The 24930-nt window shown below is 47.3% G+C and overlaps 1 protein-coding gene across 6 annotated transcripts in view; it reads left to right on the top strand.

The window, feature by feature from the left end:
- The window catches only part of MRAS (muscle RAS oncogene homolog), a 57890-nt gene that overhangs the window by 12388 nt on the left and 20572 nt on the right, over positions 1-24930 (top strand). For 4 of the 6 annotated variants that reach the window (XM_045200099.2, XM_045200096.2, XM_045200095.2 and 1 more), the window contains exon 2: positions 15077-15287. In XM_045200099.2, the coding sequence (XP_045056034.1) occupies positions 15095-15287 (193 nt within the window). In that variant the 5' untranslated portion in view covers positions 15077-15094. Of the gene's footprint in view, positions 1-614; positions 721-4502; positions 4591-15076; positions 15288-24930 lie in introns of those variants that run through there. The other 2 variants (XM_053930247.1, XM_045200097.3) reach the window with 2 other exon arrangements.

Below are 24930 nucleotides of genomic sequence, written 5' to 3'. Positions count from 1 at the left end.
GCAGAGATGATCAGGGAGCTGGGCCCCAGGAGCTGCAGGGCGCTCCGTGTTTGGGGGCATAGGTGGCAGGAAAGGAGCCCCTCATTGTCACCTACTCCTCCTGCTGGGTTGGTGCCCATGTGTGTCTAGTGGGACTCCTCACATGGCATCTCCCTTAGGAGGGCCACCAACTCACTCCTCTGGCCTCTGTGTGGCCCACGGGCATAGCACCCCCACCACCTCTGCCCTACCTTTCACCCAAGCCAGACTCCTGCCCAGCTCCCAGTGCCGACCCTGCATTTTGGAAATGCAGACAGCACCCACATGGAGTGTCTCTGTGCAGAAAGTTGTGCCAAGGCTCTAGGGGGACCCAGAGATAAAGAAGAGCAGGTCCAGCCCTCTGCTCCCCCTGCCCCACCTAGCAGGGGAATTGTGACAGGAAAACAGCTCCCTGCCCCTTGAGCTGAGGGGAAGGAAGAAGGGCACACTCCCATGAGAGACAGAAGCTTTGTGGTCACTTACAGATGCAGATGTGTGGCCTTGCACAAGCCACAGAGCCTCTGTGACCTCAGGGTCCCTCATCACTCACTAACAGGAATTAACCAGTGCCTTTGTGGTGAGGTGGCTAAGAACAGTCAAATGGAGCAGTGGCTGCAGAGCCCTCTGGCTGCCACCTGCCCCACCCTGGGTGGCCTTCCACAGACACAAGCGAGGTGGCTCAGTGGGAGGAGGCCTGGAGAGGTAGGAGAGGGCCCAGGAAGGAGGAGGGATCACTTTGGGACTCTGGGTTTAAGAAAGGCTTCCTGGGGGAGACGGGAGGCCGCTCCTTACAGAGGGAGTGTTTTCACTGGCAGGGGAACCGCAGTGCAGGCAGACATTTGTTGGCAGACTTCGTGGTGCCCTGCCAGGGGCTGGAGCTGTGACAGGTCAGGTGCCACCTCTCCTCAAGGATGCTGTACTAGGAATAAGCAGGGGCAGAGGCTGCACCAGAGGGCAGGGGTGCCTGCATGCCCTGTCAGCAGGGAGAGCTCCAGGCGTCCACGGGTGGTTTTTCCAGGAGGCGCAGTGTGTGTGCTCAGGGAATGCTTGAGGGACGACGAAGCTGGCGTGGTGGGAGGGTGGTGCTGGTGGAGGGGGCCCAGGCAGAGATCAGAGCCTAGCCACTGAGGTGGGCATGCCACGTGCCACAGAGTTGCCAGGCCTCAGCCTCAGATTTGAGTAAAGGGATGCTTGAGCCTCTGGGGGAGAAAGAGAAAGAGAATGCCAGGCAAAAAGGCGGGAAAGGGGCTCTGGAGGCCAGGGGGCAGTGAGTGCAACGGGCTGAGTCCAGTTTATGAAGTGTGGGGCCTGAGCAGCCCAAAGAGGTACAGTGAAGACGCAGACTCACAGGAGCCTCCCCTTGGTGGGGGCTCAGGGGGCAGCTGAATCTGAATTGGAGCGGGTAGGACAGTGGCCTGACAGGCTTTGGGGAGTATGAGGACCCTTCTTTGGGGGGATCCCAGAGCATCCTGAAGCTGGCCTTCCCTGGGGGGTGACCACCAGCATGACCTTCCAGTGAGCCTGCAGATTTCTAAGACTGAGAAGTTCTGCGTAACTACAGGTGAGACTTTCCAGCCCTAGGAAAATATTAATAGGTCCCCAGGACTGAAAATAAGAATTTAAGCATAAAGTCACTTCCTCCTTTCTGCCCCTAGCTGCTGCTCAAGGAAGCTGTGTGCCAGGCTGTAACAGAGGGTAGGTGGTGAGCCCTGCCTCTGACTCCTGGGTTGAGTCTATCCTTATTGTCAGTGGTTGGGCATGGGAACACCCTGGGGACCTGGGGTGGAACCTCTGAGACCATGAGGGTCAGGTGGCCAGGTGGCAGCATCCCCACGACTCAGGTTGCCAGTGGGACTCGCTGTTCTGAAGGGTTGTGTGGACCCTGAGACCCTGGGGCCCTTGTTGGTCCCTTTGTTCTGAGAGCCTCTCAGACCCATGGGGTGCCCCAAACTAGCTGGGTGGTGAGCGGCACAGAGTTTTAATTTTCAGTTGCCAGGTCTGGGTGCCAAATCTCAGCCTCGCCGGCCCTTTACCAACTGTGCCCTTGGGCAAATGCCTGACTGTATCTCTCCCTCTCCCCGCTGGCAAAATGGGGACATTAAATCCAGTGCACACATTCTTGCCTTCAGGCCTTTGTGGCTGTGCTGCACCCTATCTGTGTGACCTTCCTGCTCCCGCCTGACCCTGTAGCCTTTTCCCATCTGCTTCCCCTCGCCTCTGAACTTCTAGAACACTTAGAGTTTGTCCTGTGCAAGTTATCCAGCCTCTGCTGGTCATTTCTTGCTGGTTAACCACTGTGGTCATCAGAAAGGTTCCGGAGCCTTTCAGTCGGGCAGCTCTCCAGCCAGCTGACATTGTGCCCCTGTGGGCCTGTGTGGAGGGCAGGGTGGGAGGGCTTCCCGGGCATGTGGGGGCCTCTGTGCTCTCCCCTGCCTCGCCCTGCAGCCCGGCACTGGTTGCTGCATTATTCAGGGCTGTGAAGCAGCCACTGTGTGCCAGGCACTGTACTTGGTGCTAGAGATGCAACCACAAAGATCCCTAGTTGTCTAAGAGCCAAGAGGAGCCTCCTTCCCACTCCTCTTGCCCCTGCCAGCCTGCTACACCTGGTGCCTCCTGGGTTTTTCACACCTCCCTGCTCTGTATCTTTGCAGCTTCTGTTCCCTACCTGGGATAGCTTCTCTTATTGTTCACCTGAGCTAATACCTATGTGGCCTCCAGTATGCCATTTGTCTCTACCAGGAAGCCTTCTGCAATGCCCCCAGGCTGGGTGAGAGGCCCCGCCCTCCTCTTGCACTCCCACATAACTTAGCCCTGTGTGCTGTCACCCTCTCTCTGTCTGCTCCCTCCCACACCACACACACCATGAGCCTTAAGGCCAGGGGCCTGCACTCATTCAGCCTGCTCTCCCCAGCTCCCAGGACCAGGCACACTACGTGCTCTGGGAGCACTGACTGGGTGTGCGAGTCTTCTGCAGTCTGAGCATGTGTGTATCGTAAATATGGTGACTTGTCCAGGTTGCTCATCCTGGATCATAAAACTAGGCCCTTTCTGGTGTCATGTGTCCTGTTTTTTCTTATCAAGGAAGCATCCAGAGAGGGGCTAGCTTTTACAATGGAGAGCACTTTTGGATTTAAGGACCAGAGAGGGAAGCCATATTTTATGCTGAATTCCCAGTATTTTGGTATCTTCCATAGTTTATTCAGTGAACAAGCATCTCCTGAATTCTTGGGGAAATGTCTTTGAGGAGCTTAAATCTCATCCATCATTCAGCCAGCAGCTATATGGGGACTTGCTGTCCCATGGCATTGCTGTGGGGAGGACAGTGGCAAGCTGAGCCGTGATGCTGCCCTCCAAGGCAGGATGGGGGAGCTGGGACCAGCCTGCAGATGGCTTGCGAGGAGAGGGTGGTGATGGGCTGAGTTGAGTTGTTACCTGTGAAACTGCCAATTTGCAGACATGAGCTCAGGAAGGACTGTGGAGAACAGGGAGGGCTTCCTGGAGGAAAGGGGACTTGGAAGGATGCTGACGTTTATTGAACACTCACTATGGGCCACATGCTGGGCCAAGCAAATAAATGTGTAGCTTTTCATGACCATCACGAAGCAAATGCTGCCACTGTCCCCACTTTTACAGAATAGGCAACCAAGGTACAGAGGTTGATAACTTGCCTAAGGTTGCAGGCTGTCTGAGTCCATAGCGTAAGCTCCTTGGTAAAGGGTTCCAGGTGAGAGGCTGGCCCCAAGCTGGGGAAGGAGCAACCTGTGTGTAGGACCACAAGGAGACAGGATGGGGTTGGGGCATTGACCAGCACAGTGGAGAGGGTCCCACACACGGATGCTGGAAAATAAGGGTGTCAAAGCCACCTGGTGCTCCCACAATGCAGGCAGCTGCCTGATGCCCCCCAGCTTCCTCCCTGGTCCTCAGTGCAGGAGGCCACCTGGCAGTACCCATACCTGTGTCCTGTTTGTAGACTTTATCCCTGTAGGGATGAAGGGCATGTCTGCTTTCAGTGACTAATATTTGCCTTGGGTGCCTCTCGGGCACTGACATCCTCAGCTGCTCCTCCTACAGGGACAGTGACCTGGCCTCGGGGGCCTCTCTGACTGTGACACCACCTCCCTGGCTGACTGCTGACCTTTCCCCTGAAACTCCTGGCTCTGCTGCCTGGGCTGACTCCACACCCACCCAGCCTCTGGCAGCCTCGACAGGATGCCCAGCATGACGGGCTGGCCCTGGGCTCGGGAGCCACACTACTTGGTTCCAGGTCCCTGCATTGCCTGCGTGACCTTAGAAAAGTCATTTTGCTCCTTTGTGTCTCAGTTCCTTCAACTGTAAACTGGGGATAATCAAAGTCACACCTCATAGGGCTGTTGGGAAAATTAAATGAGTAAATTTGGTAAAATCTTCCAACAGCATCAGGCATATCGCTACATTAAGTATTTGTATTGTTTTTAACATGATCACTCTTATAATTCTTCCATCAGGTGGTTTCTGAGCACCTGCTCTGGGACTCAGTGCTGGGGATAGATGCTAAGCTCCAGGCCCTGTCTGGGAGGCACTTTCACACTAGTGGTAAGACCAGTATTAACAGCTGTGGTATAAGGAAGCACGAGGTACTTGGAGACTGTGAGTAAACCCAAGGGCATTGTGTCCCACATCTGGCTGACTTTGAGCCCTGGCCTTTGCCTGGATCTCCGGATCCTGTCTGACCATTTCTGCCCGCAGTCCGGGTGTGATGTGTGATCCCAGCAGAGGAGGTTGGATTTGATGTGGAAGAAAAGCAGGGGCTGATGTATTAACAGAAGACTTAGGTAATGCAATCTGTTAGCCAACAGAAGACCTGATCATCTCCAGAGTGGTGCAGTGACATGCTGGGCTTGCATTAACAAAGAGACAGAGGGCTGGAGCTAAGTCTGGAGGAGGAGAGAGTGAAGCCTTGTGGGATATCTCCAGACATAAGCAGGAAGGCTACCCCTAAAGGTCCTGAGCTCTTCCCATGGAACATGATGGCCACTAGGTGGGATGTTTTAAAGGGGACCAGGAGAGTTGTGGTTTAGATCTGGGTTGGCAAACAAGTTTCCTCTCTGGACCAATCAGTCATCCAGTTCTGGCTGCCAAAGGTGCTGCATGAAAAGGGTTCTAAGACTGAGCAGGAAAGAGGACTGTGATCGATTAGTGATGTCTGCCATGGCTGTGGGAGTGGGAGGGGCTGAATCCATGTCACAGACTCACCATCTAGAGCCAATGGTGTTTAACGTCCTTTACAGCAGAAAATAATACACACAGTTGGGTGGGTGGTTCAGCCTTAATCATGAAGTGTGATGAGGGCACCGGTAGCTTCCTGAAAGGGTTGAGTAGTGCAGTGACAGTGCTGGGCTCGGACCAGCAAAGGTGTGAGCCAAAGGGCTGGAGCAAAGTCTTGGGGAAGAGAGAGTGAAGTCCTCAGGGAGACCAAGTGGCCTGGACCCTGGCAGGGCCACACACCATTTAGGCACAGTGGCAACTCAGCAGCCCTGGGGAAGCTGCCCATTTCTGGGAATTGTGCAGAGGGGAAGGGCAGCTCTTGGAATTCGGAGCCATTTCCTCTACATGGGTTGGGTCACTCCCCACACTGTGTCCTTATCCCCCTGAGCTGGGCACACCCAGATATCAGAGAGATGAAATTAGCTTCCCAGGGCTGATTCAGCCCAATGTGACTAAAAGTCCATTTACTCTCCCAAGAGCTCCGTTAATAGAGAATATGTCCCCTTCTTCCAGCCTTATGTACCCAAACAACTTGTAGTTCACCTGATGGGGTTCAGGAGAATCTTCAAAATGATTAGTATAGAAATAGAGAAGCAAAAGCTGTACAAACTAAACCTTCAGTAAAGGTGGCAGCATCCCTGGGAGAGGCTCGGGGTTGGCCACTGCCCCAGCGTTGAGTCCGTGGTCCTAGAGTCAGGACCAGGGAAGCAGCCACAAGGATGAACCCTATGGGTTAGTGAGTCACAACGGCAGTCAAAGAAATCCTGTGATGTTGCAAAACTAATTGCCAAAACAGTTCAAGGCAGTGTGATGTGATGGTTCCAAGCATGACCTTTGGTGTCCAACCAAGCCATCGCAGACATCCACTAAATGGCAGCGGTGTTACTGCTCTGTGGCCTCTTCCGGGCACCATTTGTTCTGGCCAGGACTGTCTGACACTGCGTGGGAAGTGAAGGTGGCTGGGGAGATGCAGCGCGTGGAGAGGCCAGGAAGCCCATGGACCTTTGACAATGTCTACAGCTGAAGGCATTTCTTTCACATGCCCACTTAGAAAAATGGGCAGTGTTTTGGGGTATTCTTTTGGGAAGTAAGATCTGTCAAAGCCATCGAAACTGGGAACCTGGGGAGGAGGGGAAAATTGGTGATACAACCACTGAGGACTGCCATTTGCTGAGAGCCCACTGCTGTCCTAGGCACTATATCTGACACAGTATTGGTCACCCGGCAGCCCTAGGTACTCTTACAGCTGTGGATGGGGCAGGTAAGGGGTCCAAGTCACTGGCGTCTGCCAGACTGGAGGGAGACCAGGTACAACTGCTCTGCATGTCACTGCAAATATTCCCTTGCTGGGAGCCCTCCAGTTTTTTGGGTTTTGTTTTTTTAAGCTGGGACCTTACACATTCTTGAGCATCCTGTTTTCCTGTTTTATAAATGGGGGAACTGAGTCTCCTGGAAATTAAGAAACTTGCTTTAGGTCATACAAGAGGTCCGTATCAGAGACATGAGTGAACTCCAGCAGCCAGGCTGCAGAGTTGAAGGCTGTTCCTCCATCCAGTCTGTTCCCCTGAAGAACCAAGGGAGGCTTTGCACAAGACTGCTCTCTGGAGGTCTGGGGCCCCCACCCCTCCTCTAAGCACACCTGGAAATTGCTGGGTGAGGAAGTTATTCTGGGGTCATCAGTCTCCCAGCCCCACCTCCTAGGATGTGAGCCTGCCAATCAGAAGAACAGACATCACCCCCTGCTTCCTGGCCCGAGGGAGGATGGGTGAGTAGAAGGTTGCTTCGGGGCAGTGTGGAGTCATTGACAGACCTTGAACATGTGCTGGGCCCTGCCCGGTCCTGTGAGAGGCAAGAAGGTGAGGAGGCATGGCTCTTGTCCTCATAGAACTTCCAAGCTGCTTGGGGTTGGTGAATCTGCCACTCAGGAAACAACTTCAAATTATGCAAGATGGAGCTAACCATGGGGAGAGAAAGGAGCAAAGGACAGATAGCAGCCCTGAAAGCTTATTTCTTGGCTTAAAGATGCTTAAAGTTTTCACAGACACATTATCAGGATTGTCGAGGCAGCGACACTGCCTTTTAGGAAGAAGTTTCCAGTGGAAGCAAGGGTTTGGGTTGCCTGTGGTCTGGGAGGGGCTCTCAAGAAGTGGTTGCCATGGGATCCAGCACCCATCTGCCAAGTGGCTGCAGTTCCAAAAGTTGGTTTCTGAGTGGAGGGGGCTGCCTGGAACCTCAGAGCCATTTCCCATGGAAACAATGTTCTAAATGATGGGTGATGTTCCCACACAGGCTTATTTAATCTGACTGAAATGGGGCTGAGATGGTGGGGAAGGTTGGGGGGGGTTTCTAATGGGGGAGGGGCAGGAGGCTGGGAATGGGGAGCCTCAGAGCAGAGGAACCATGGGAAAACCCTCTCTCTCTACACACATACACACAATGAGGCTAGAGAACAAAATTTGAGCTCCTCTCAGCTGGGCACATTTCAGATATTTAAATTATATGCTTGGGCAATTCTGCAAAATATGATTCTCTAACCAACCCCATCTCACAAATAAGAAACTGACACTGTGAACGGGAACACACTCAAGATTATTCAGCTGTTTCATAGGAGAGGATCCAGCATGGAAAATTGGTGGGGAAACTTAAGGAGAACCTTATGTCCACCTTATACCACCCTCCCACCTCAAAGGGGCTATCCATGACCCCTCAATGGTGAAGAATGAACATTCTGTATTTTATTTAATTATTTTATTTCTTGGGTAGTGGTTTAGCAATAAAAATCAATGAAAACAATAGTATTTAATATGCTCTCCAGTGGGAGAAATTCTGACAAATGGAGCAGCACCAGAAAATTTATTGAGTTATAAACATTCATGTATTTGAAGCAAATTTATGCTTGAAGTGATACAAATATAATTTAATTATTTGTATATAAATCTTATTTTGGACTGTCACCTCACTCACAATTTGCCATTAACAAATTATTTTTTTAATTTATTTTTATTTTTTATTTTAGAAAGAGGAAGGGTTGGGAAGAGAGAGAGAGAGAAGCATCGATGTGAGACAGAAACCAGGTGCCTTCCACACATGCCCCACGTGGGGACCGAGCCCGCAACCCAGACATGTGCCCCAAGTGGGAATTGAACTGGCGATCTTTCAGTTTATGGTACAATGCCCAACCCACTGAACCCACGTTGACCAGATCATTGGCAAATTATCTGAGTAAATTCAATTCATATAGATTTGTCTAAACTCCTCTCAATTCAGTTTCCTAAGTATATCATTTTAAGCATTTTTGACGTTGAACAAAGTGAAAAGCAATATGTTTAATGACACCACAATTTTTTCAAAACTATTTTCAAACAAAAATATGAGATAGTGATAAATCAATTACACTGTCTAAACATCCTAAATTTATAGTAACAAGTACAATACCTGTTATTCGCATTTTAATAACTAGGAAGATACACAAGAACATGCTGCTGCAGGCAGGTCTCAGAGGTACTGCAGCCGGCCGACCACAGTAATGCGAGGGTCCCAAGAAAGGGAGTTGTAATATTTTTGCCGGTGTAGGGTCTTGCCTTCAATTTGTGAAAAACGTAACATCTGTGAAGTGCAATAAAACAGGGTATGCGTGGCCCTGCCGGGGTAGCTCAGTTGGTTAGAGCGTTGTCCCGATATGCCAAAACTGCAGGTTCGATCCACGGTCAGGGAACGTACAAGAAGCAACCAATGAGTGTATAAATAAGTAGAACAACACATTGATGTCTCTCTCTCTCCCTTTCTCTCTCTCAAATGAATAAATTGAAAAAATAAAAAATGAAACAAGGTATGCCTATAGTAAACTATTTTTTATGAAGCAGAACACAAGTCTTTGGATATGTTAACATCCTAATGTTAAAGCTATGACTCACTTGTTGTGCATATTATACTTACACTGTATTCTAATTCTAAAACTGTTTTTAATAATTTTTTTAATTTTTCAATTACAGTTGACATACAATATTATATTAGTTTCACCCCAGTGATTAGGCATTATATAACTTACTAAGTGATCATCTCAATAAATCTCATACCCATTTGACACTAATATACAAAGTTATTAGAATATTATTGTCTATATTCCCTATGCTGTACTTTACATCCCCATGACTATTCTGTAACTATCAATTTGTACTTCTTAATTCCCTCACCTTTTTCACCCAGTTTCCCAACCCCTCTCCCATCTGGCAACCATCAGAATGTTTTCTATATTTATGCGTCTGTTTCTGTTCTGCTTGTTCATTTATTTTTTTTTTAGATTCAATTGTTGGTAGATATGTATTTACTGCCATTTTATTCTTCATATTTTAATCTTTTTTTTTCTTCTTCTTCTTAAAGAAGACCCTTTAACAGTTAATGTAGTACTGGTTTGGTGGTGACAAACCAACTCTTGGCTTTTTCTTGTCTGGGAAGCTCTTTCTATGTCCTTGATTCTAAGAGATAGCTTTACTGGGTAGAATAACATTGGTTGTAGGTCATTGCTTTTTATCACTCTGAATATTTCTTGCCACTCCCTTCTGGCCTGCAAAGTTTCTGTTGAGAAATTAGCTGACTGTCTTACGGGAGCTCCCTTGTAGGTAACTAACTGCTTTTCTCTTGCTGCTTTTAAGATTCTCTCGTTGTCTTTAACTTTTGAATTTTAATTACGATGCATCTTGGTGTGGGTCTCTTTGGGTTTGTCTTGTTTGGGATTCTGTGCTTCCTAGACTTAATGTCTGTTTCCTTTACCAGGTTAGGGAAGTTTTCTGTCATTAATTTTTCAAATAGGTTTTCAATTTCTTGCTCTCCCTCATCTCCTTCCAGCACCGCCATGATTTGAATGCTGGTACACTTGAAGTTTTCCCAGAGGCTCCTTATACTATACTCATTTCTTTTCTGGGGGGGGGGGGATTTTTTTCCTTGTTGTTCTGATTGGATGTGTTTTTTGCTTCCTTATATTCCAAATTCTGATTTGATTCTTGGCTTCATCTAGTCTACTGTTGATTCCCTATTGCCAGCTCTGTGGTTGGGGAGGGGCTCAGAAAAGGAACAATGGCCTCTGCCAGCACTTTTGTCTGGCAGAAAGCTGCCCTCCCAGCTCTCTCCATGTTGCCAGCCAATTCAATTTCTCCCATATGTCCCAGGTTCCTTTCAAGCTGCTGCCCTAGTGCTGGAGCTCAGAGCGAGTGAGTCTGAGTAAGTCCATGTGTGGGCCTTTTAAGAGGAATGCCTGAGACTCCAGAAGCCCTCTGTCTCACTCAGCCACAAACCCTGCTGGTTTCTACAGCCAGATATTATGGGGACTTCTATTCCTGGCACTAGAGCCCTGGCCTGGGGGGCCTGGTGGGGGCTCGGACCCCTCACCCCACAAGGGGGGCCTCTGCAGCCAAGATATCCCTCCCAATTTTTATCCGCCACCTGTGGGTGTGGGACCAGCACGTTCAGCATCTCCACCCCTCCTACCAGTCTCCATGTGGCTTCTTCTTTAAATCCCTAGTTGTGGGACTTCTATGCAGCTAGATATCACATGGTTCTGAATGATGGTTGTTCTGTAGTTCAGTGGTAATTTTGATGTGGTTGTGGGAGGATTTGAGTACCACATTTACCTATGCTGCCATCTTCACTAGAAGTCAAGAACCGATATTCTATAGTGATCTCCAACGTGCTGTCTAGTTGAATAGACTGTGAATGTAGGCATTTTGCTCCTTAACTACCAACCAACTTTTTATCCTGTGGTGATTTTTGACACAGCTTGTGGTGACTTTTGACCTAGCCTGTGGTGACCTTTAAAAAATCTTTGTCTATGCACATGAGACCAGCATATTTTGTAGGAGTGTAGTAGGCACTACACTCTTTGGCATTTTGACTGCCCTCCCCAATTACGAAGACATCATTTAGCCAGGGATTACTGGGGGGGAGGTTGAGGACTGGAAATACATGCTCCTCAGAAGAAGATCCAGCTGAAAGCCTTATGAATTGGGGAAGTTTTCTGGACTCCTTCTCCCATCCTGGAACACCTTATATTTTTCCTGGGCTCACAACTGGTTCCAGAAAGGTCCTATTGGTGTGACTGGTTCAACCTGGTAGAGGAAGGAAGACAGTCCCAACCCCTGGCTGGGAGAGTTGCCCTTTAGAGGCCAGGCCTGTGGCCCGTAGGTGGTCTGACGGTTGTTCAGATGTGCCAGGGTTGAGCTTCCAGTTCCCTTAACAAGCATCTGTTGCATGCTGGTGCTGTGCCAGGCTTTGTGGTACAGACAGGGGCCAGTACACGCTCTGCCCTCTTGTACAGAATAAATGTATAGAAGATTTTAGGTGTGATGGTGGCCTCTGCACCAGCGGCTCTGGGTCTCGATCCCAGGGTACAGGCAGTGCCTCTCAGGGGGATGCAATTCCAGGGCTCAGGCCTGACCTGTGAAGAGGTGTTTGCTCTTTCTGCAGCCTCAGGGGTGTACAGAGGACTCAGTGTGACCAAAGGGCACACTGGAAGAACACAAAGTCGGCTGGGGGAGAGAGTAAAGTATGAGAGGCTGAGGCAACAGGTACCGACCAGTGGAGAGGTCAGTAATGGCAGCCAATGCTGGAGCCCAGACTCCACCCATCAGCTGTGGGCAGCACTGAAGGGTTATTCACCACAAGGGATCCAGTCCAGTTTTGGTGTTAACTGTGCATTCTAACCCTGTTCCATTGAGTCTGAGATGGGAAGGAACCCTCAGTTGGCTCCCTGTGGTCTATGAGAACTCAACCCCCAAATGCTGGACACTGTGGGAGAAGGGGGCCCTCATCTGACTGTTTTCTGCTGGCCGCCTTGCATGACAAGCAGAGGACAGTTTTTAGCAAGTCCCGGGGTGATTCTGTTGTGGTGGTCTGAGCGCCGACTCAAAGGTTAGGTTCACGTTCTCTATCATGTTTACTAGTGTATTTCTTATCCTGTTTTATTTTGAGAAGAAAATCAAGAGAAATAATTTTCCTTCCCAATACCTTCCCACTCACTTAGTATTTTTTGTTCATGTAGCTGCCAGCAGTGAGTGGAAGGGAGCTTTAAAACCAGCCTCCTTCACAAACAAGCACATTTGCCCTTGCCCAGTGTCACCATTCACCCCAAGTCAGGACAGCAGCTGAGGAGCTGACCACTCTCCCCCAACCTGAGAGGCAAAGGAAAGAGGGAGCTGGCTCTCTCCCACCTTTCCCCAAGTCTGTCTCCCTCCAACTCCTCAGTGGCCCCTTGATCCTCCTTCTCCATCACGTGGGAGAACTCTGCACTGAAGCGTCAGCCTACCCCACCTTTGTGCGGAGACTAGGAACCGGATGCTGGGCTGCAGCTGGCCCCTGCTCCCTCTATCCTGCACCAAAGGAGCTTAAATCTCCTCTTGAAAGAGAGCGAATCACTCATTTTAAGGTGGCCTGAACATTTGATTTTGTTGGGAACATTTTCATATTGTTAAGCTTTTCTGGTATACAAATATAATACATACTTCTTATAGAAAATAGAAAATTAAGAAAGTGCCCTGAAATCTGCATTAGAGAGAGTCACGTGCCAGGCCTCTTTCCACCTGGATCCACATCCAGATGTGTAGGTTCATAGGCGGGTAGCTTCATGGACATGCAGTCACATATGCTCGATGTTCTGCAGCCTGTTTTTTTAATACATAATGTCAACTTTTTCTAGGTAAGTGAGTATCATCTTTTAAAAATCATTTGTGTTTCAGTTACAGTTGACACACAATATTATGTTAGTTTCAGGTGTACACCCCAGTGATTAGACATTATATAATTTACTAAGTGCTTATTCCAATAAATCTCATATCCATCTGACAGCATACATACTTTATTAGAATATTATTGACTATATTTCCTATGCTGTACTTGCATAGTATTCCATTGTGTGGAGAAGTTTTTCTTTAACTTACCCCTCCCAACATTTAAGTTATTTTCTTATTTTTTCCTGATTGTTAACATCTTTTACACTTGTCTGCCTATCAGCTTAAAATAAATTTTCACATGTTGGTACAGCTGCAAGACAGGGTATGTCCATTTGAAACTTCGATATATTTATGCAAGCGTCGTCTCGGTCCAGCGTGGACAGATTTGCACTCTCACCCTTACTTCCCCACGCTGCAGGGAAATCCTGAATGTCAACACCAAGCTTCAGTAACTGCAGAAGATTACACAACGACTCTCGCCTGGAACCCCATGCAAATCAGCGTGGCCACAGAGCCCACATTTGTGTCCAACACCCTTTCTGTTGAAATGTAGACTTGAGTACTCTTCTGGAGCTGGAAATAACTGTACAAAGCCAGCCCTTTAATCTGCTAGGCAAGGGAACCATGGCTCAGCGAGGTCATCAGCCTTCCCAGACCGCAGTAATGCACACGGACACCCAGTCCAGTGTCCCCCCAAGGCCACTACCTCCATTTACTCTGCTATGAGTCCTTAAGTTTCCTGGTCACACATTCACCGTGGCTTTCCCCCTCCCAACTTGCGCATACACTGGGGAGGAGGATGAAGCTTTCACCCCCTCGGCTCGGGGTCAGTGCTCCTGCTGCCCAGGAGGTGGTTCTCCCTGGCAGGGCCGGCGGTTAGCAGTGTAGGTCCCTGGCAACAGCCCTCAGCTTGTTCTTTAGGTAGCTCTGCCCTTGCCCCCAGTGTTTAACATTTGGTGCTGTCACCCCCCTCCTCCTGGAGCCTGTGGGCTCCCTCCCTGGTTTCCCTCTATTTTTTCTGAGTGCTTCTTCCATGCCCCCTGCCTGCCTCTCCTTGTTGTCACTTTGTGACACTATTTCCAAAGGTTACTCCTTGTCTGTTGCCTCTTCACAATCATTCCTTATCTGTTAAAGCCCAATTATTCTCAGCATCCTGGCCCCGTATTTCTAGCTCCCTCCTAGTCACCTTAACCCAAGGTCTCTCAGCTTTGGCACTATTGACATTTTAGCATGGGCAACTCTTTGTCGTGGGGGGCTGCCCTGTGCGTTATAGGATGTTTAGCAGCATTCTTGACCTCTGCTGACTAGATGCCAGTAACACCCACTTGGTTTTGCCAACCAAAAAATATCTCCAGACATCAAGCATGTCCCCGGGTGGAGGGGAGAATTGCCCCTGTTTGAGAACCGTTGCCTCAGCTGGGCTGCATGTCATTAAAACAAAACCAAGCCCTGCTCCTCCCCTCCCCCCTCCCCAATTAGAACAGGGTCGACCAGATGCCACGAGATTCTAGCATGACTTTGTGCATAATAAAAGTCAAGGAAACTGAGGGACAGAGCCAGGATCACAGAATTCTGAGATTTGGAAGGGGCCCCCGAGACCCTGAACTCAGGTGTGCTAAGCTGTTGGGGCCTTCTTTCCCTTTAAGCAAAGACAGCCTCAAACCCTTCTTAGCACCGCAGTCCAGTGGAGCAGAGTTGATGCGAAAGGTGAACCTCTGTGCTATCCCTGCTCAGACTAACACCCTCACAGGTACAGGGCGAGGTTCAGTGCTGGGAAAGCTTCTTTGACTTGGCTCTTGGCCGTGCTTATTAAAGATCACATGGCATCTAGTAGTACTGTGTCCCCAAGACCAAGCCTGGCACAAAGCTGGTATTTAGCAAATGATCGAATAAATCATTCTAACAGTGATTGGCTCGGGGTGGTGGGACCAGGGGTGACATTTTAATTTTCTTTTGCAGTTTTTTATTTTCAGAACTTTCTATAATTGAGAGTGATTATCACTCTATAAAAAGGCAAGAGAAGCCATGAATACTTACCCCTAGGTCAGAGGGGAAAAGGTCCGTGCCTCATTCCACCTGTCTTGCCTCCCCAGGTCTGACCCACCAGAAACATGGCAACCAGCGCCGTCCCCAGTGACAACCTGCCCACGTACAAGCTGGTGGTGGTGGGGGATGGGGGTGTGGGCAAGAGTGCCCTCACCATCCAGTTTTTCCAGAAGATCTTTGTGCCTGACTACGACCCCACCATCGAAGACTCCTACCTGAAACACACAGAGATTGACAATCAGTGGGCCATCTTGGACGGTGAGACCTGGCGGCAGCCCTGCGAGGGCCTGAGGCGGTCCGTGCAGAGGGTCGGGAAGGCTGACAGGCTTCGGCAGGGCATGATGGTTTTCTGCAAGTTACCATTAGGAAACAATTGGTATTATGAGACAGTTGGTACAAGGCCATATATGGTTTCCAGGGTGAATTCTGAACAGCTTTGTAGAAACCAAAATGTGTATTCAACAAAGAGGCAGGGCTAGACTCATGCCAACTCAGTAATGTCATGTTTGTTATTTCTTGCTGGTCAGAAGCTCTGATTAGCATTCACAGATGTCTGTAGCTAATAAAAAAAAGAGGGGGAGAGGGATAAATTTCTTAATCAGTATAGTTTATTTGGTATTGTCCCTTGGTGGGAAAAAACCTTTCATGTGACATTGTGTCTCTAGTTTAGGCTAAATTGGTCAAGATTAGCAGTTCTCCAAGTGTGGTAGCCAGGCCAGCAGCATCAGCATCCAGGGAACTAACTGGAAATGAAAAACCTCGAGTCCTACTGATTCAGCAATTCTGAGGGTGAGGCCCAGCGATCTGTGTCTTAATAAGCCCTCCAGGTAATGCTGAAGTTAGGGAGCCACTACTCCAGATTCTTCGTAATTATGACTCCATACACTAAGCCTCTCTCTTAAACAAAGAGCCATTAATCATAGAATGTCATTGTAGGAGGGAGGCTTTGAAAACCACTGGGATACAAGTCCTCTGTCAGATATGTGATCTGCAAATATTTCCTCCCACTCTGTGGCTTGTGTCTCATGCTCTTAGCAGGGTCTGTCAAAGACCAGATTTTTCAGTGTTCATTAAGTCCCCTGTATCAGTTATTCTTTTGTGGATCCTGCTTTAGGTGTTGAGTCGAAGAAATCATCACTTAAACCAAGGCCACAAAAGTTTCCTCCTGTATTTTCTTCTAGAAGCCTAATGGTTTTAGGGTTATCATCTTCCCCGAGTTAATATTTTATATGGTATGAGGTATGGAACAAAGCTCATTTTTTCAGTATACGAATATGCAATTGTTCCAGCACTATTTGCTGAAAAGATTGTCCTTCCCTGACTTTGTACCTGTGATGAAAATTGTTCGTCCGTATATTCCATTTCTTGGATCTATATGTCTGTTTTAACACCGGTACCATCCTGTCTTGATGACTGCGGATTTATAACGAGTCTTGAAATCAGGTGCTGTTAAATCTCCAACTCTGTTCTTTTTCAAAGTTGTTTTGGCTCGCCAAGGTCCTTTGCATTTCCATATGAATTTTAGAATCTGTTAAATTCTAAAATTCTAGATTTTGATTGGGATTGTGTTGAATCTATAGCTCAACTTGAGAGAATTGACATCTTAACAATGTTAAGCTCCCTGCCCATGCGCGTGTTATTCTCTCCATGTATTTAAGTCTTCTTTAATTCGCTCACGAGTCGTTCTGTACTTCTGAGTGCATAGGTCGTTTACATATTTCATCAGCTTTATACCTACCTCTGTGATACTGGGTTTTTTTTATTTCGGGTTTGAGTTTTTTGTTAAATACTATAGAATTTTTTATATCAATCTTATAACCTGCAACCTTGCTAAACTCACGTATTCTAGCTTTTTCGTAGGTTCCATTGGATTTTCTGCATAGATGATCATGTCTGAGTAAAGATATTTTTACTTCTTTCCAGTTTGGATGGCTTATTTCTTTTTTTTCTTGCCTTATTTCACTGACTAAAGACATACTTGTCTTGTTCTTGATCTTAGAAAGCTTTTCACTGTCTGCATTAAGTATGATGTTAGCTGTAGGGTTTTCTTTTTTAATAGATACCCTTTATCGTGTTGAAAAAGTTTATTTTTATTCCTAGTTTGCTGAGTTTTTATCGGGAGTGGATGTCGGATTTGTCAAATGCTTTTTCTGTGTCTATTGAGATAATCCTATGATTTTTCTTTTTTAGTTTGTTAATATGTCAAATTAACATTTCACCCCTGGGATAAACTTTACTTGGTCATGATGAATTGTACTTTTATATGTTCTTGGCTTTGATTTGCTAAAATTTTGTTTAGAATTTTTGCGTCTATGTTCTTGAGAGATATTGGTCTGTAGTTTTCTTGTAATGTTGAATAATGGCGGCTTTATTGAATGACTGGGGAAGCATGCTCCCTTCAATTTTCTGGAAGAGTCTAAACAAAATTGGTATTATTTCTTTCTTAAATGCTTAGTAGAATTTACCTAAGAGGACATCTAGGCCTGACTTTTTTTTTTAGGAAAACTTTAAACTACAAATTCAATTTCTTTAATAGATACAAGGCTATTCAGGCAATCCCTTTATTTTTTTCAGTGAACTTTGGTAGTTTGTGTCTCAAAATTTTGTTTAGGTCATCAAAGTTATCAAATTTATTGACATAAAGTTGTTCATAATACTCTCTCTCTCTTTTTAAATCCCCACCCAAGGGAATGTTTATTGATTTTAGAGAAAAGAAGGGGGCAGGGGTGAGAGAGAGAGAGAGAAACATCAATCAGTTGCCTCCTGTTCACACCCCAGCTGAGGTTTGAACCCACAACCTAGGTATGTGCCCTGACCAGGGATTGAACCCACAACCTTCATAGTATAGAAGGATGCTCCAACTAACTGAGCCACCCAGCCAGGGCCATAATATTCTCTTATTGTCTTTTTATTATCTGTAGAATCTGTAGTGATGCTACTGCTCTCACTCCTAATACGGGTAATTAGTGTCTTTCCTTTTTTTCCTGATGCTGCTGGCTAGAGATTTATCAATATCACTGATTTTCTCAAAGAACCAGCTTTTGCATCCATTGATTTTTCCCATTTGGCTCCACTGATTTCCACTCTCATCTTTAGTATTTCCTTTTTTGTCTGCCTATTTTGGATTTAATTTGCTCTCTTTCCTAGCTTCTTAAAGTAGAAACTGATGTCATTGATTCGAGCATTTGTTTTTTTCCTAGGTATTCGTTTGATGCTATAAATCTCCCCTAACTGCTCATTTAGCTGCATCCCACAAAATGTAATAAGTTATGTTTTTATTTCATTCAGTTCAAAATGCTTTCTAATTTTCCCTTTGATTTCATCTTTGACCCATTGGTTACTTAGAAATGTATTATTTAGTTCTTAAGTACTTAGGAAATTTCCAGAGATCTTTCTGTCATTCATTTCTATTTTTATTTCATTGTATCAGATAACATACAGTATATTATTTGAATTCTTTAAACTCATTGAGGCTCTTCTTATGACCCAGGATATGGTCTGTGTTGGTAAACATTCCACGTGCGTGGGGAAAGAACATGTTTTCTGCTGTTACTGGATGAAGTATTCGATCACTGTCAATTAGATCAAGTTGGTAGATAGTGTTGTCAAAGTCTTCTGTATCCTTATTGATTTTCTGTCTAGTTGGGCTGTCAATTACTGAGAGAGCAAGAGGTGTTGAATTTCAGAGCATTGTTGTGAATTTGCCTATTTTTTCCGATCAGTTTTTACTGCATGTACGTGGACACTCTATTATTAAGTGCATCAATGTTTGAGACCAGTACATCCTCTTGATGAACTGACCCCTTTTTTGTTGCAAAATAACGTTCTTTGGCTCTGGCTTTCCCTCCCTGCATCGTGGCCTGGACACTCTCTGCAGGCTGTAAGCTGGGCACTCACAGGTGACCTCACCTCTTTCATATCTCACCTCGCAGGGGTCACCACCTTTTGTTGCCTGATGTTCAGTGTCTTGAAAACCATTGTTTTATATACTTTTGTCTGGGTTTTTTTGGGGGGTTGTTTGAGGTAAGAAGGTAAATCTGGTCCTTGTTACTCCATCTGGACCAGAACCAGACCAAACCATCACTTTAAAAAAGAAATACAACTTTGTGTATATACTAAAAGCCACTGAAGTTTAAAGTGAAAAACGTTTTTAAAGGATGAGTATCATGCTCTTTGAATGATATCTTCATTTTACAAAGCACCGTCCTTCGTGGGCCTGTCTGCAGCCCTGGAACTTGGAACAGTTCCGTCAGGTACCTGAGGGCACCAATATGTTCCCACCTCAGGGACTTTGCGTTTGTGTTCCCTCCGCCTAGAACATTCTTGCTGCCGAAAGACATTACTTCACTCAGGCCTCCGCTCAAATGTCATTTTATCTGAGAGGCCTTCCCTAAGCAAGCCATCAACAGCAGTACCCCATCACGCCTGTGCCCCTGACCGACTCTTTTTCCTTGTTCTCCCTTTTACTGTTGAACATATATTTGTTTAATGCGTTTATTTGTTTGCTTCAGTGTTTATCATTCCCCGCTAAAATATACATTTATGAGAGCAGGGACTTTATTTTATTACTGCTGTGTCCTCCGCATCTAGAATACTGCTTGGCTCCTGGTGAATCCTCAGTAAGTGTGGAATGCCTGAGCGAATGAACGAACCCTGAACACTATGCGTGCAGTCACAGGTTTGATGTGCTAGCTGTATTATTTCTAACACATGTTAAAATAAATATATATAACTATTAAAATTAAAAATTTATGGCTTTGGCTGGCTTAGCTTAGTTGGTTAAAGTGTCGTCCCAATATGCCAAGGTTATAGGTTCAATCCCTGGTCAGGGCACATACAAGAAGCAACCAATGAATGCATAAATAAGTGGAACAACAAATTGATGTTTCTCTCTCTCAAATCAATTTAAATTTTTTTAAAAAATAAATTTAAGAACTTAGATTTATGAACTTTCTAAAATACATCACCTATTTGAATATATATGTGGTCTGTCCAGAAAAAGTCCAGCCATTGTTAATATAATGAGAATGATTTGCGTGACATCGATGTAATCTGGCAGCCAAGGGGAGTGGACTGGAATGCACATGCGTGAACAATGATGACTTCACTGTACTAGTCAATGGGGGAGGTAGACACTGTTGAGTGAGCATGTGTACTGTGTGGCTGTCACATTCAAAATAACTGAGTGAGTAGAGCAATGAATCTGCATCAAATTTTGCATTAAGTTTGAACATTGCTCCATGGAAACTATTGGATGATTCATAAGGCTGCAGCTATGGGCACTTGGTGATTGGCAGCTTCATCACGTCTCGTGCAGAGTTTCTTGGTGAAACATCAAATCACCCACGTGACTCAGACCCCCTACAGCCCAGATTTGGGGCCCTGCAACTTATGGCTTTTCCCAAAACTAAAATCACTTTCGAGAGGGAAGGCATTTCAGACCATCAATGAGATTCATGAAAATATGACGGGGCAGCTAATGGCAATTAGGAGAACTGTGTGAGGTCTCACAGTGCCTACTTTGAAGGGGACTGAGGTGTCATTGTCCTTTGTACAATGTTTCTTGTACCTAGTGTCTTCTTCAATAAATGTCTCTGTTTTTCATATTACATGGCTGGATACCTTCTGGACAGACCTTGCTCTTGGAGATATACTGAATTAAAGGAATGTAAACAGGTTTCTTTACTATATGACTTAACCTTCGATATGCAAAAATACATTGCAAGCATATTGGTGGGATATATTGTCTTTACAGTTTCCTAAAGGGACCATTTTCTGCCCATCATTCTAGGCTATTTCCACTGAAAACATTCTGAAAAACATCGCATAATGGATGTAAGAGAATAACACCATGCCTGGTATTTAGTCAGAGCTTAATAAATATTACTTCTCTCTACACCTACAAAAACTTTTCACACTTTTTAAGAAGTAACTTATGAAAAAAAAAAGAAGTAACTTATGGCATTATATTTACTTCTGAAGGGAAAAACTTTTCCTCAAGGGAGGTTTTGAGCAAGGGTTTGTGATAACGATGATAGCAGTGGGAGAGGGAAGGGAAGCGTGGCCAGGCACTGCTGTGTAAGCGTGGATTTGGGAAGCCTGTGTTCTGAAACCCTGAGCTCCCCTTAGGTGCCCACCTCTAATCCTGCCGCCAGGGTCAGGCCTGACTTAGGGCGTCGCCCACCTGGGCCTGCCTCAGGAGCAAAGATGTGATTCCCACTCTCTTAGGTTAGCCCACTTCTCCGCTCTACTAGGTCTTCTCCTAAGAAAAGGAAGGCTTAAAACATTGCAGCTAAATATTAATTAGTCCATCATTTAAAAAGATGCATCATATTTAGGGAATTTTAATCGAAGGCTGGTTGGTTAGGCTCAAGTATAACCCTGACCCCTTCTGGGGTGGTTTGCAGCCCTGGGGTGAACAGGACTTTGCATGGGCATCCAGAGCCCTGAGGTCTTGCTTCCCTGGAGGCCACACCATGGGAAGGAGGGGGTGGGCTAAGCCTGGGGCACCTACTAAGTGCTCTGAACTCTGGGGTTCTCTTCTTCCAAAATTAGAAAGAGCAAAAGCATGGCAGCATGATACTGTCAATGGTAGTGACAACGATGATGATGATGAAGGGGAGGATGATAATTACAATGACAGTAGTGATGTTTATTGGGCAATTACTGTGTGGAAGGCCCGAGTTAAGCACTTTCCATATGCTCTCTGTCAATCTGCACAAACACTACTACAGTAGCTTGTGATGTTATCTCCATTTGTAGATGGAGAAGGTAAAGCACAGTTTCAAAGGGCCAGCAATGGTTTGAACCCCCCTTGGTCTCCTGTACAGTCAGTCTCCCACCTCACACAGATGATCCCTGTGCCTCTGGGAATGGGAGCTGAAATAGGGGGAGGGGGAGCAGGGGGTGTGGCCTGCATCATCAGGACACATTTACCTGCCCTTTTTCCTCCTTGTCCAAGGTCCTTCAGAGGGCCAGGGGCTCCTGTCCTGATGTGAATCTCAGATCAGAGATTCCTGAGCTTGATAGGAAGCTTCTCTGTGCGAATTATAAACCTGTTTCTTGTTTTCTTTCAAGGATCCTCATGGCCCTAGTCCTCCCAGAATCCCAGAGACAGGAGACGGCTGACTTTGGGGCCAGCAGCCAGGCTCTCCAGTGCCTGTGAGACCCCCAGGCTTTGGAGCAAGTCCACTCCAAGTTCCTTCCCACAAGGGTTTGGGATCTTTGTCTCACCTCTTATTATTGAGGGCCCAGCTCTGGGAACATCTCACCGTCAGGTCCCCACCTTGGCTGTGGGATGGCATCAGCTCCCCCATGTCCCAGCTCTCTGGCCCTCTCTCCTGGGCTCTGACTTCAGACCCCACTTCACCCTGGCTTTCAGCTGTGTGGCTCACTGTACCCCAGTTCTCAGGCTTCGTGAATCAGAAAGACTCGAGGCTGAGCATAGTGCTGGAGGGGTGTGTGTGTGTGTGTGTGTGTAGGTGGTAAAATATACATAACATAAAGTCTACCATCATAGTCATTTTCCAGTGTGGGGTTCTGTGGCAATAAGTATATTCTCATTGTTCTGCAACCCCACCACCAGCCGTGTCTGTAACTTTTCATCTTCCCCAACTGACACTCCATACCCATTAGACACTAACCCCCAACCCCCTCCCCCCAGCCCCTGGCAACCACCATTGAACTCTCTGTCTCTATGAATCTGGCTATTCTAGGGACCTCATCTAAGTGGAATCAAAGCGTATCTGTCCTTTCGTGACTTGCTTACTTAGCACAATGTCGTTAAGGTTCATCCATGTTTTCATATGTGCCAGAATTTTCTTCTAAGACCGAATAATACTCCACTGTATGTATGCACCACATTTTGTTTATCCCCTTACCCAGCAATGGACACCTGGGCTGTTTCCACCTTTTGGCTGTTGTGAGTAATGCTGCTGTGTAAATGGGGGTGCACATGTGCCTGCTCCCGTGCCTGCTTTCAGCTGTTTTGTTTTGCAGTCCCGTGTGCCCCTTTCTTCTGTTAGGCTGGGGCAGGGAGGTGCCTGAGCTCTGTGGTGTCAGCCCCCTCACTTTACACTGAGGAAACTGTGGTGCATGTGGAGAGGGACTTGCCTAGGGTCAGACCTAGCTAGAGACAGAGCCAGACCCTGGGGGCTCTTGACTCTGCCAAGCAGGACCCCTGTCCTGTCTTGCTACCTCCTAAGCTGGCCCAAGTCTCAGATTTGCAGGGTAGGATGGTGATGAAATCTTCTACCCACTTATAATAAGAGCAGGTGTTTCTGGGCCTTCACGCTCATATGCACCCCCCAGCCCTGCTCTGTGCCCGGCCAGCCTCTGGAACCTTTCATCTTTCTTCTATCCACAGAAAACAGCAGTGGGCCTGGAGTCTCCAGACACCCATCCCACCCAGGGGCTCTTGGGCCCAGCTCTACAGCCACTTGTTCCCCTATATCCACCACAGGGGCTCAGTCTTTGCAAAGAGCAAAAGCCCTGGCTCTTCTCCTGCACCCTTAGAAGCTGGGACATTTCCACCCTGGCTTCTGCCCAAACCTCAGACACAAGTGCTGTTGTCTTCCCGGAGGGGCCCGGACCTGGCTTTTCCCCGAACACTAGAATCCACATTCTTTCTAGGGAGAGCAAGGGGAAGATATTGGAAGGGCAATGGGAGGAAAAGGAACATTCGTTGAAAGTTGTTTCTGAACCAGGTTTTGCATGGTGGGCTTCCATGCTTGGCAGCCCTCAGGTCAACTACACAGTAGGCACTTCTCCATGGCTCCAGCTAGGGGTGAGGTGTCCTCCCCTTTTCCTGCTCACAGTGATATGGGAGGAATTTTCCTCTTTTTCTGCTGGCCTGAGATTATGAAGTCCAGCCCTGCAGGCCCCTGCCTGACCTTTATGCTGGTTTCATCAGCCATCACTGCTTGAATGCCTCTAGGAATGTGAAGCTCACCAGTCTCCAAGGCACCTGGGGCAGTGCTTGCTGGTAGAAAGCCCTTCCTTACATTGCTGCCAGAGCTGCCTCCCAAGCTGCCTTTCGCCATTGCTCCTTCTGCCCTCGCAGCAATGTTCGCAGTTACCAGTGACCAGACTTTCCTTGAAGGCCAGACCCAGTACTAAGGGCTTTGCAAATACTGTTTTATTTAATCCTTGGAACAGTTCTGCTAAATTGGAATGTGCCCCTTTGCAGGCGAGTGCAGCTGCTCTTTAGCCAGTGTGCACCGCTCCTACCGTACCAGTTGATAAGATGGTGAAATACTTCTATACCATGGGAAAATTGCTGCCACCGCTGCTGCCCTGTGTCCCCAAGGGCCCCAGTGCCTGTCCAGCATCCCTCTGATTGGTCAAGCCTCTGCAGGCGAGGGCAGTAAGACTCAGAGTGGGGAATTACACGTCCAAGGTCACACAGCTGATTAGAGCCCCATTTCCTCTGACCCCAAAGCCAAGGATCTTAATCTCCCTCTGTGCTCACCTTAGCCCCACTAGGCAGCCTAGGAGCCGAAAGACCCACCACTAGCCAGTGACCCAGAGTCAGCTAAGCAAGGCTGAGTGATGAAGGTGGAATGCAGCATACGCCCTCTCCCTTCAAAGTCCCAGCACAGCCTGGGGTCATTCCAAGCTTGTCAGCACCCCATACCCCAGGTGGTTTTCCTCTTACACTGCTGACAATCAGGCCCTACACTCTGCAGTTCATTTTGGGCTTTGCCCTAACTCCAGAATAGCACATGACCAGCTTGCGCTGAGTGCACCAGCCCAGCAGGTTTGAGATCTTACCAGTCTGCCCTTGTGTTGGGGGGTGCCACCAGCTCCAGGCCCCCAGCGCTGGCTCCTCAGTTAAAGACAGCCAGGTGCCAGGAGCTCAGCAAGGCTCGGACCCAGACAGGCATGGTTCAAATTGTGCCCC

Source organism: Desmodus rotundus, chromosome 8, assembly GCF_022682495.2.
Source record: "Desmodus rotundus isolate HL8 chromosome 8, HLdesRot8A.1, whole genome shotgun sequence".
In the NCBI taxonomy this organism is placed as follows: Eukaryota; Metazoa; Chordata; class Mammalia; order Chiroptera; family Phyllostomidae; genus Desmodus; species Desmodus rotundus.
The sequence above is the reverse complement of the archived record's forward strand: the minus strand, read 5'-3'. Positions and strand labels throughout refer to the sequence as shown.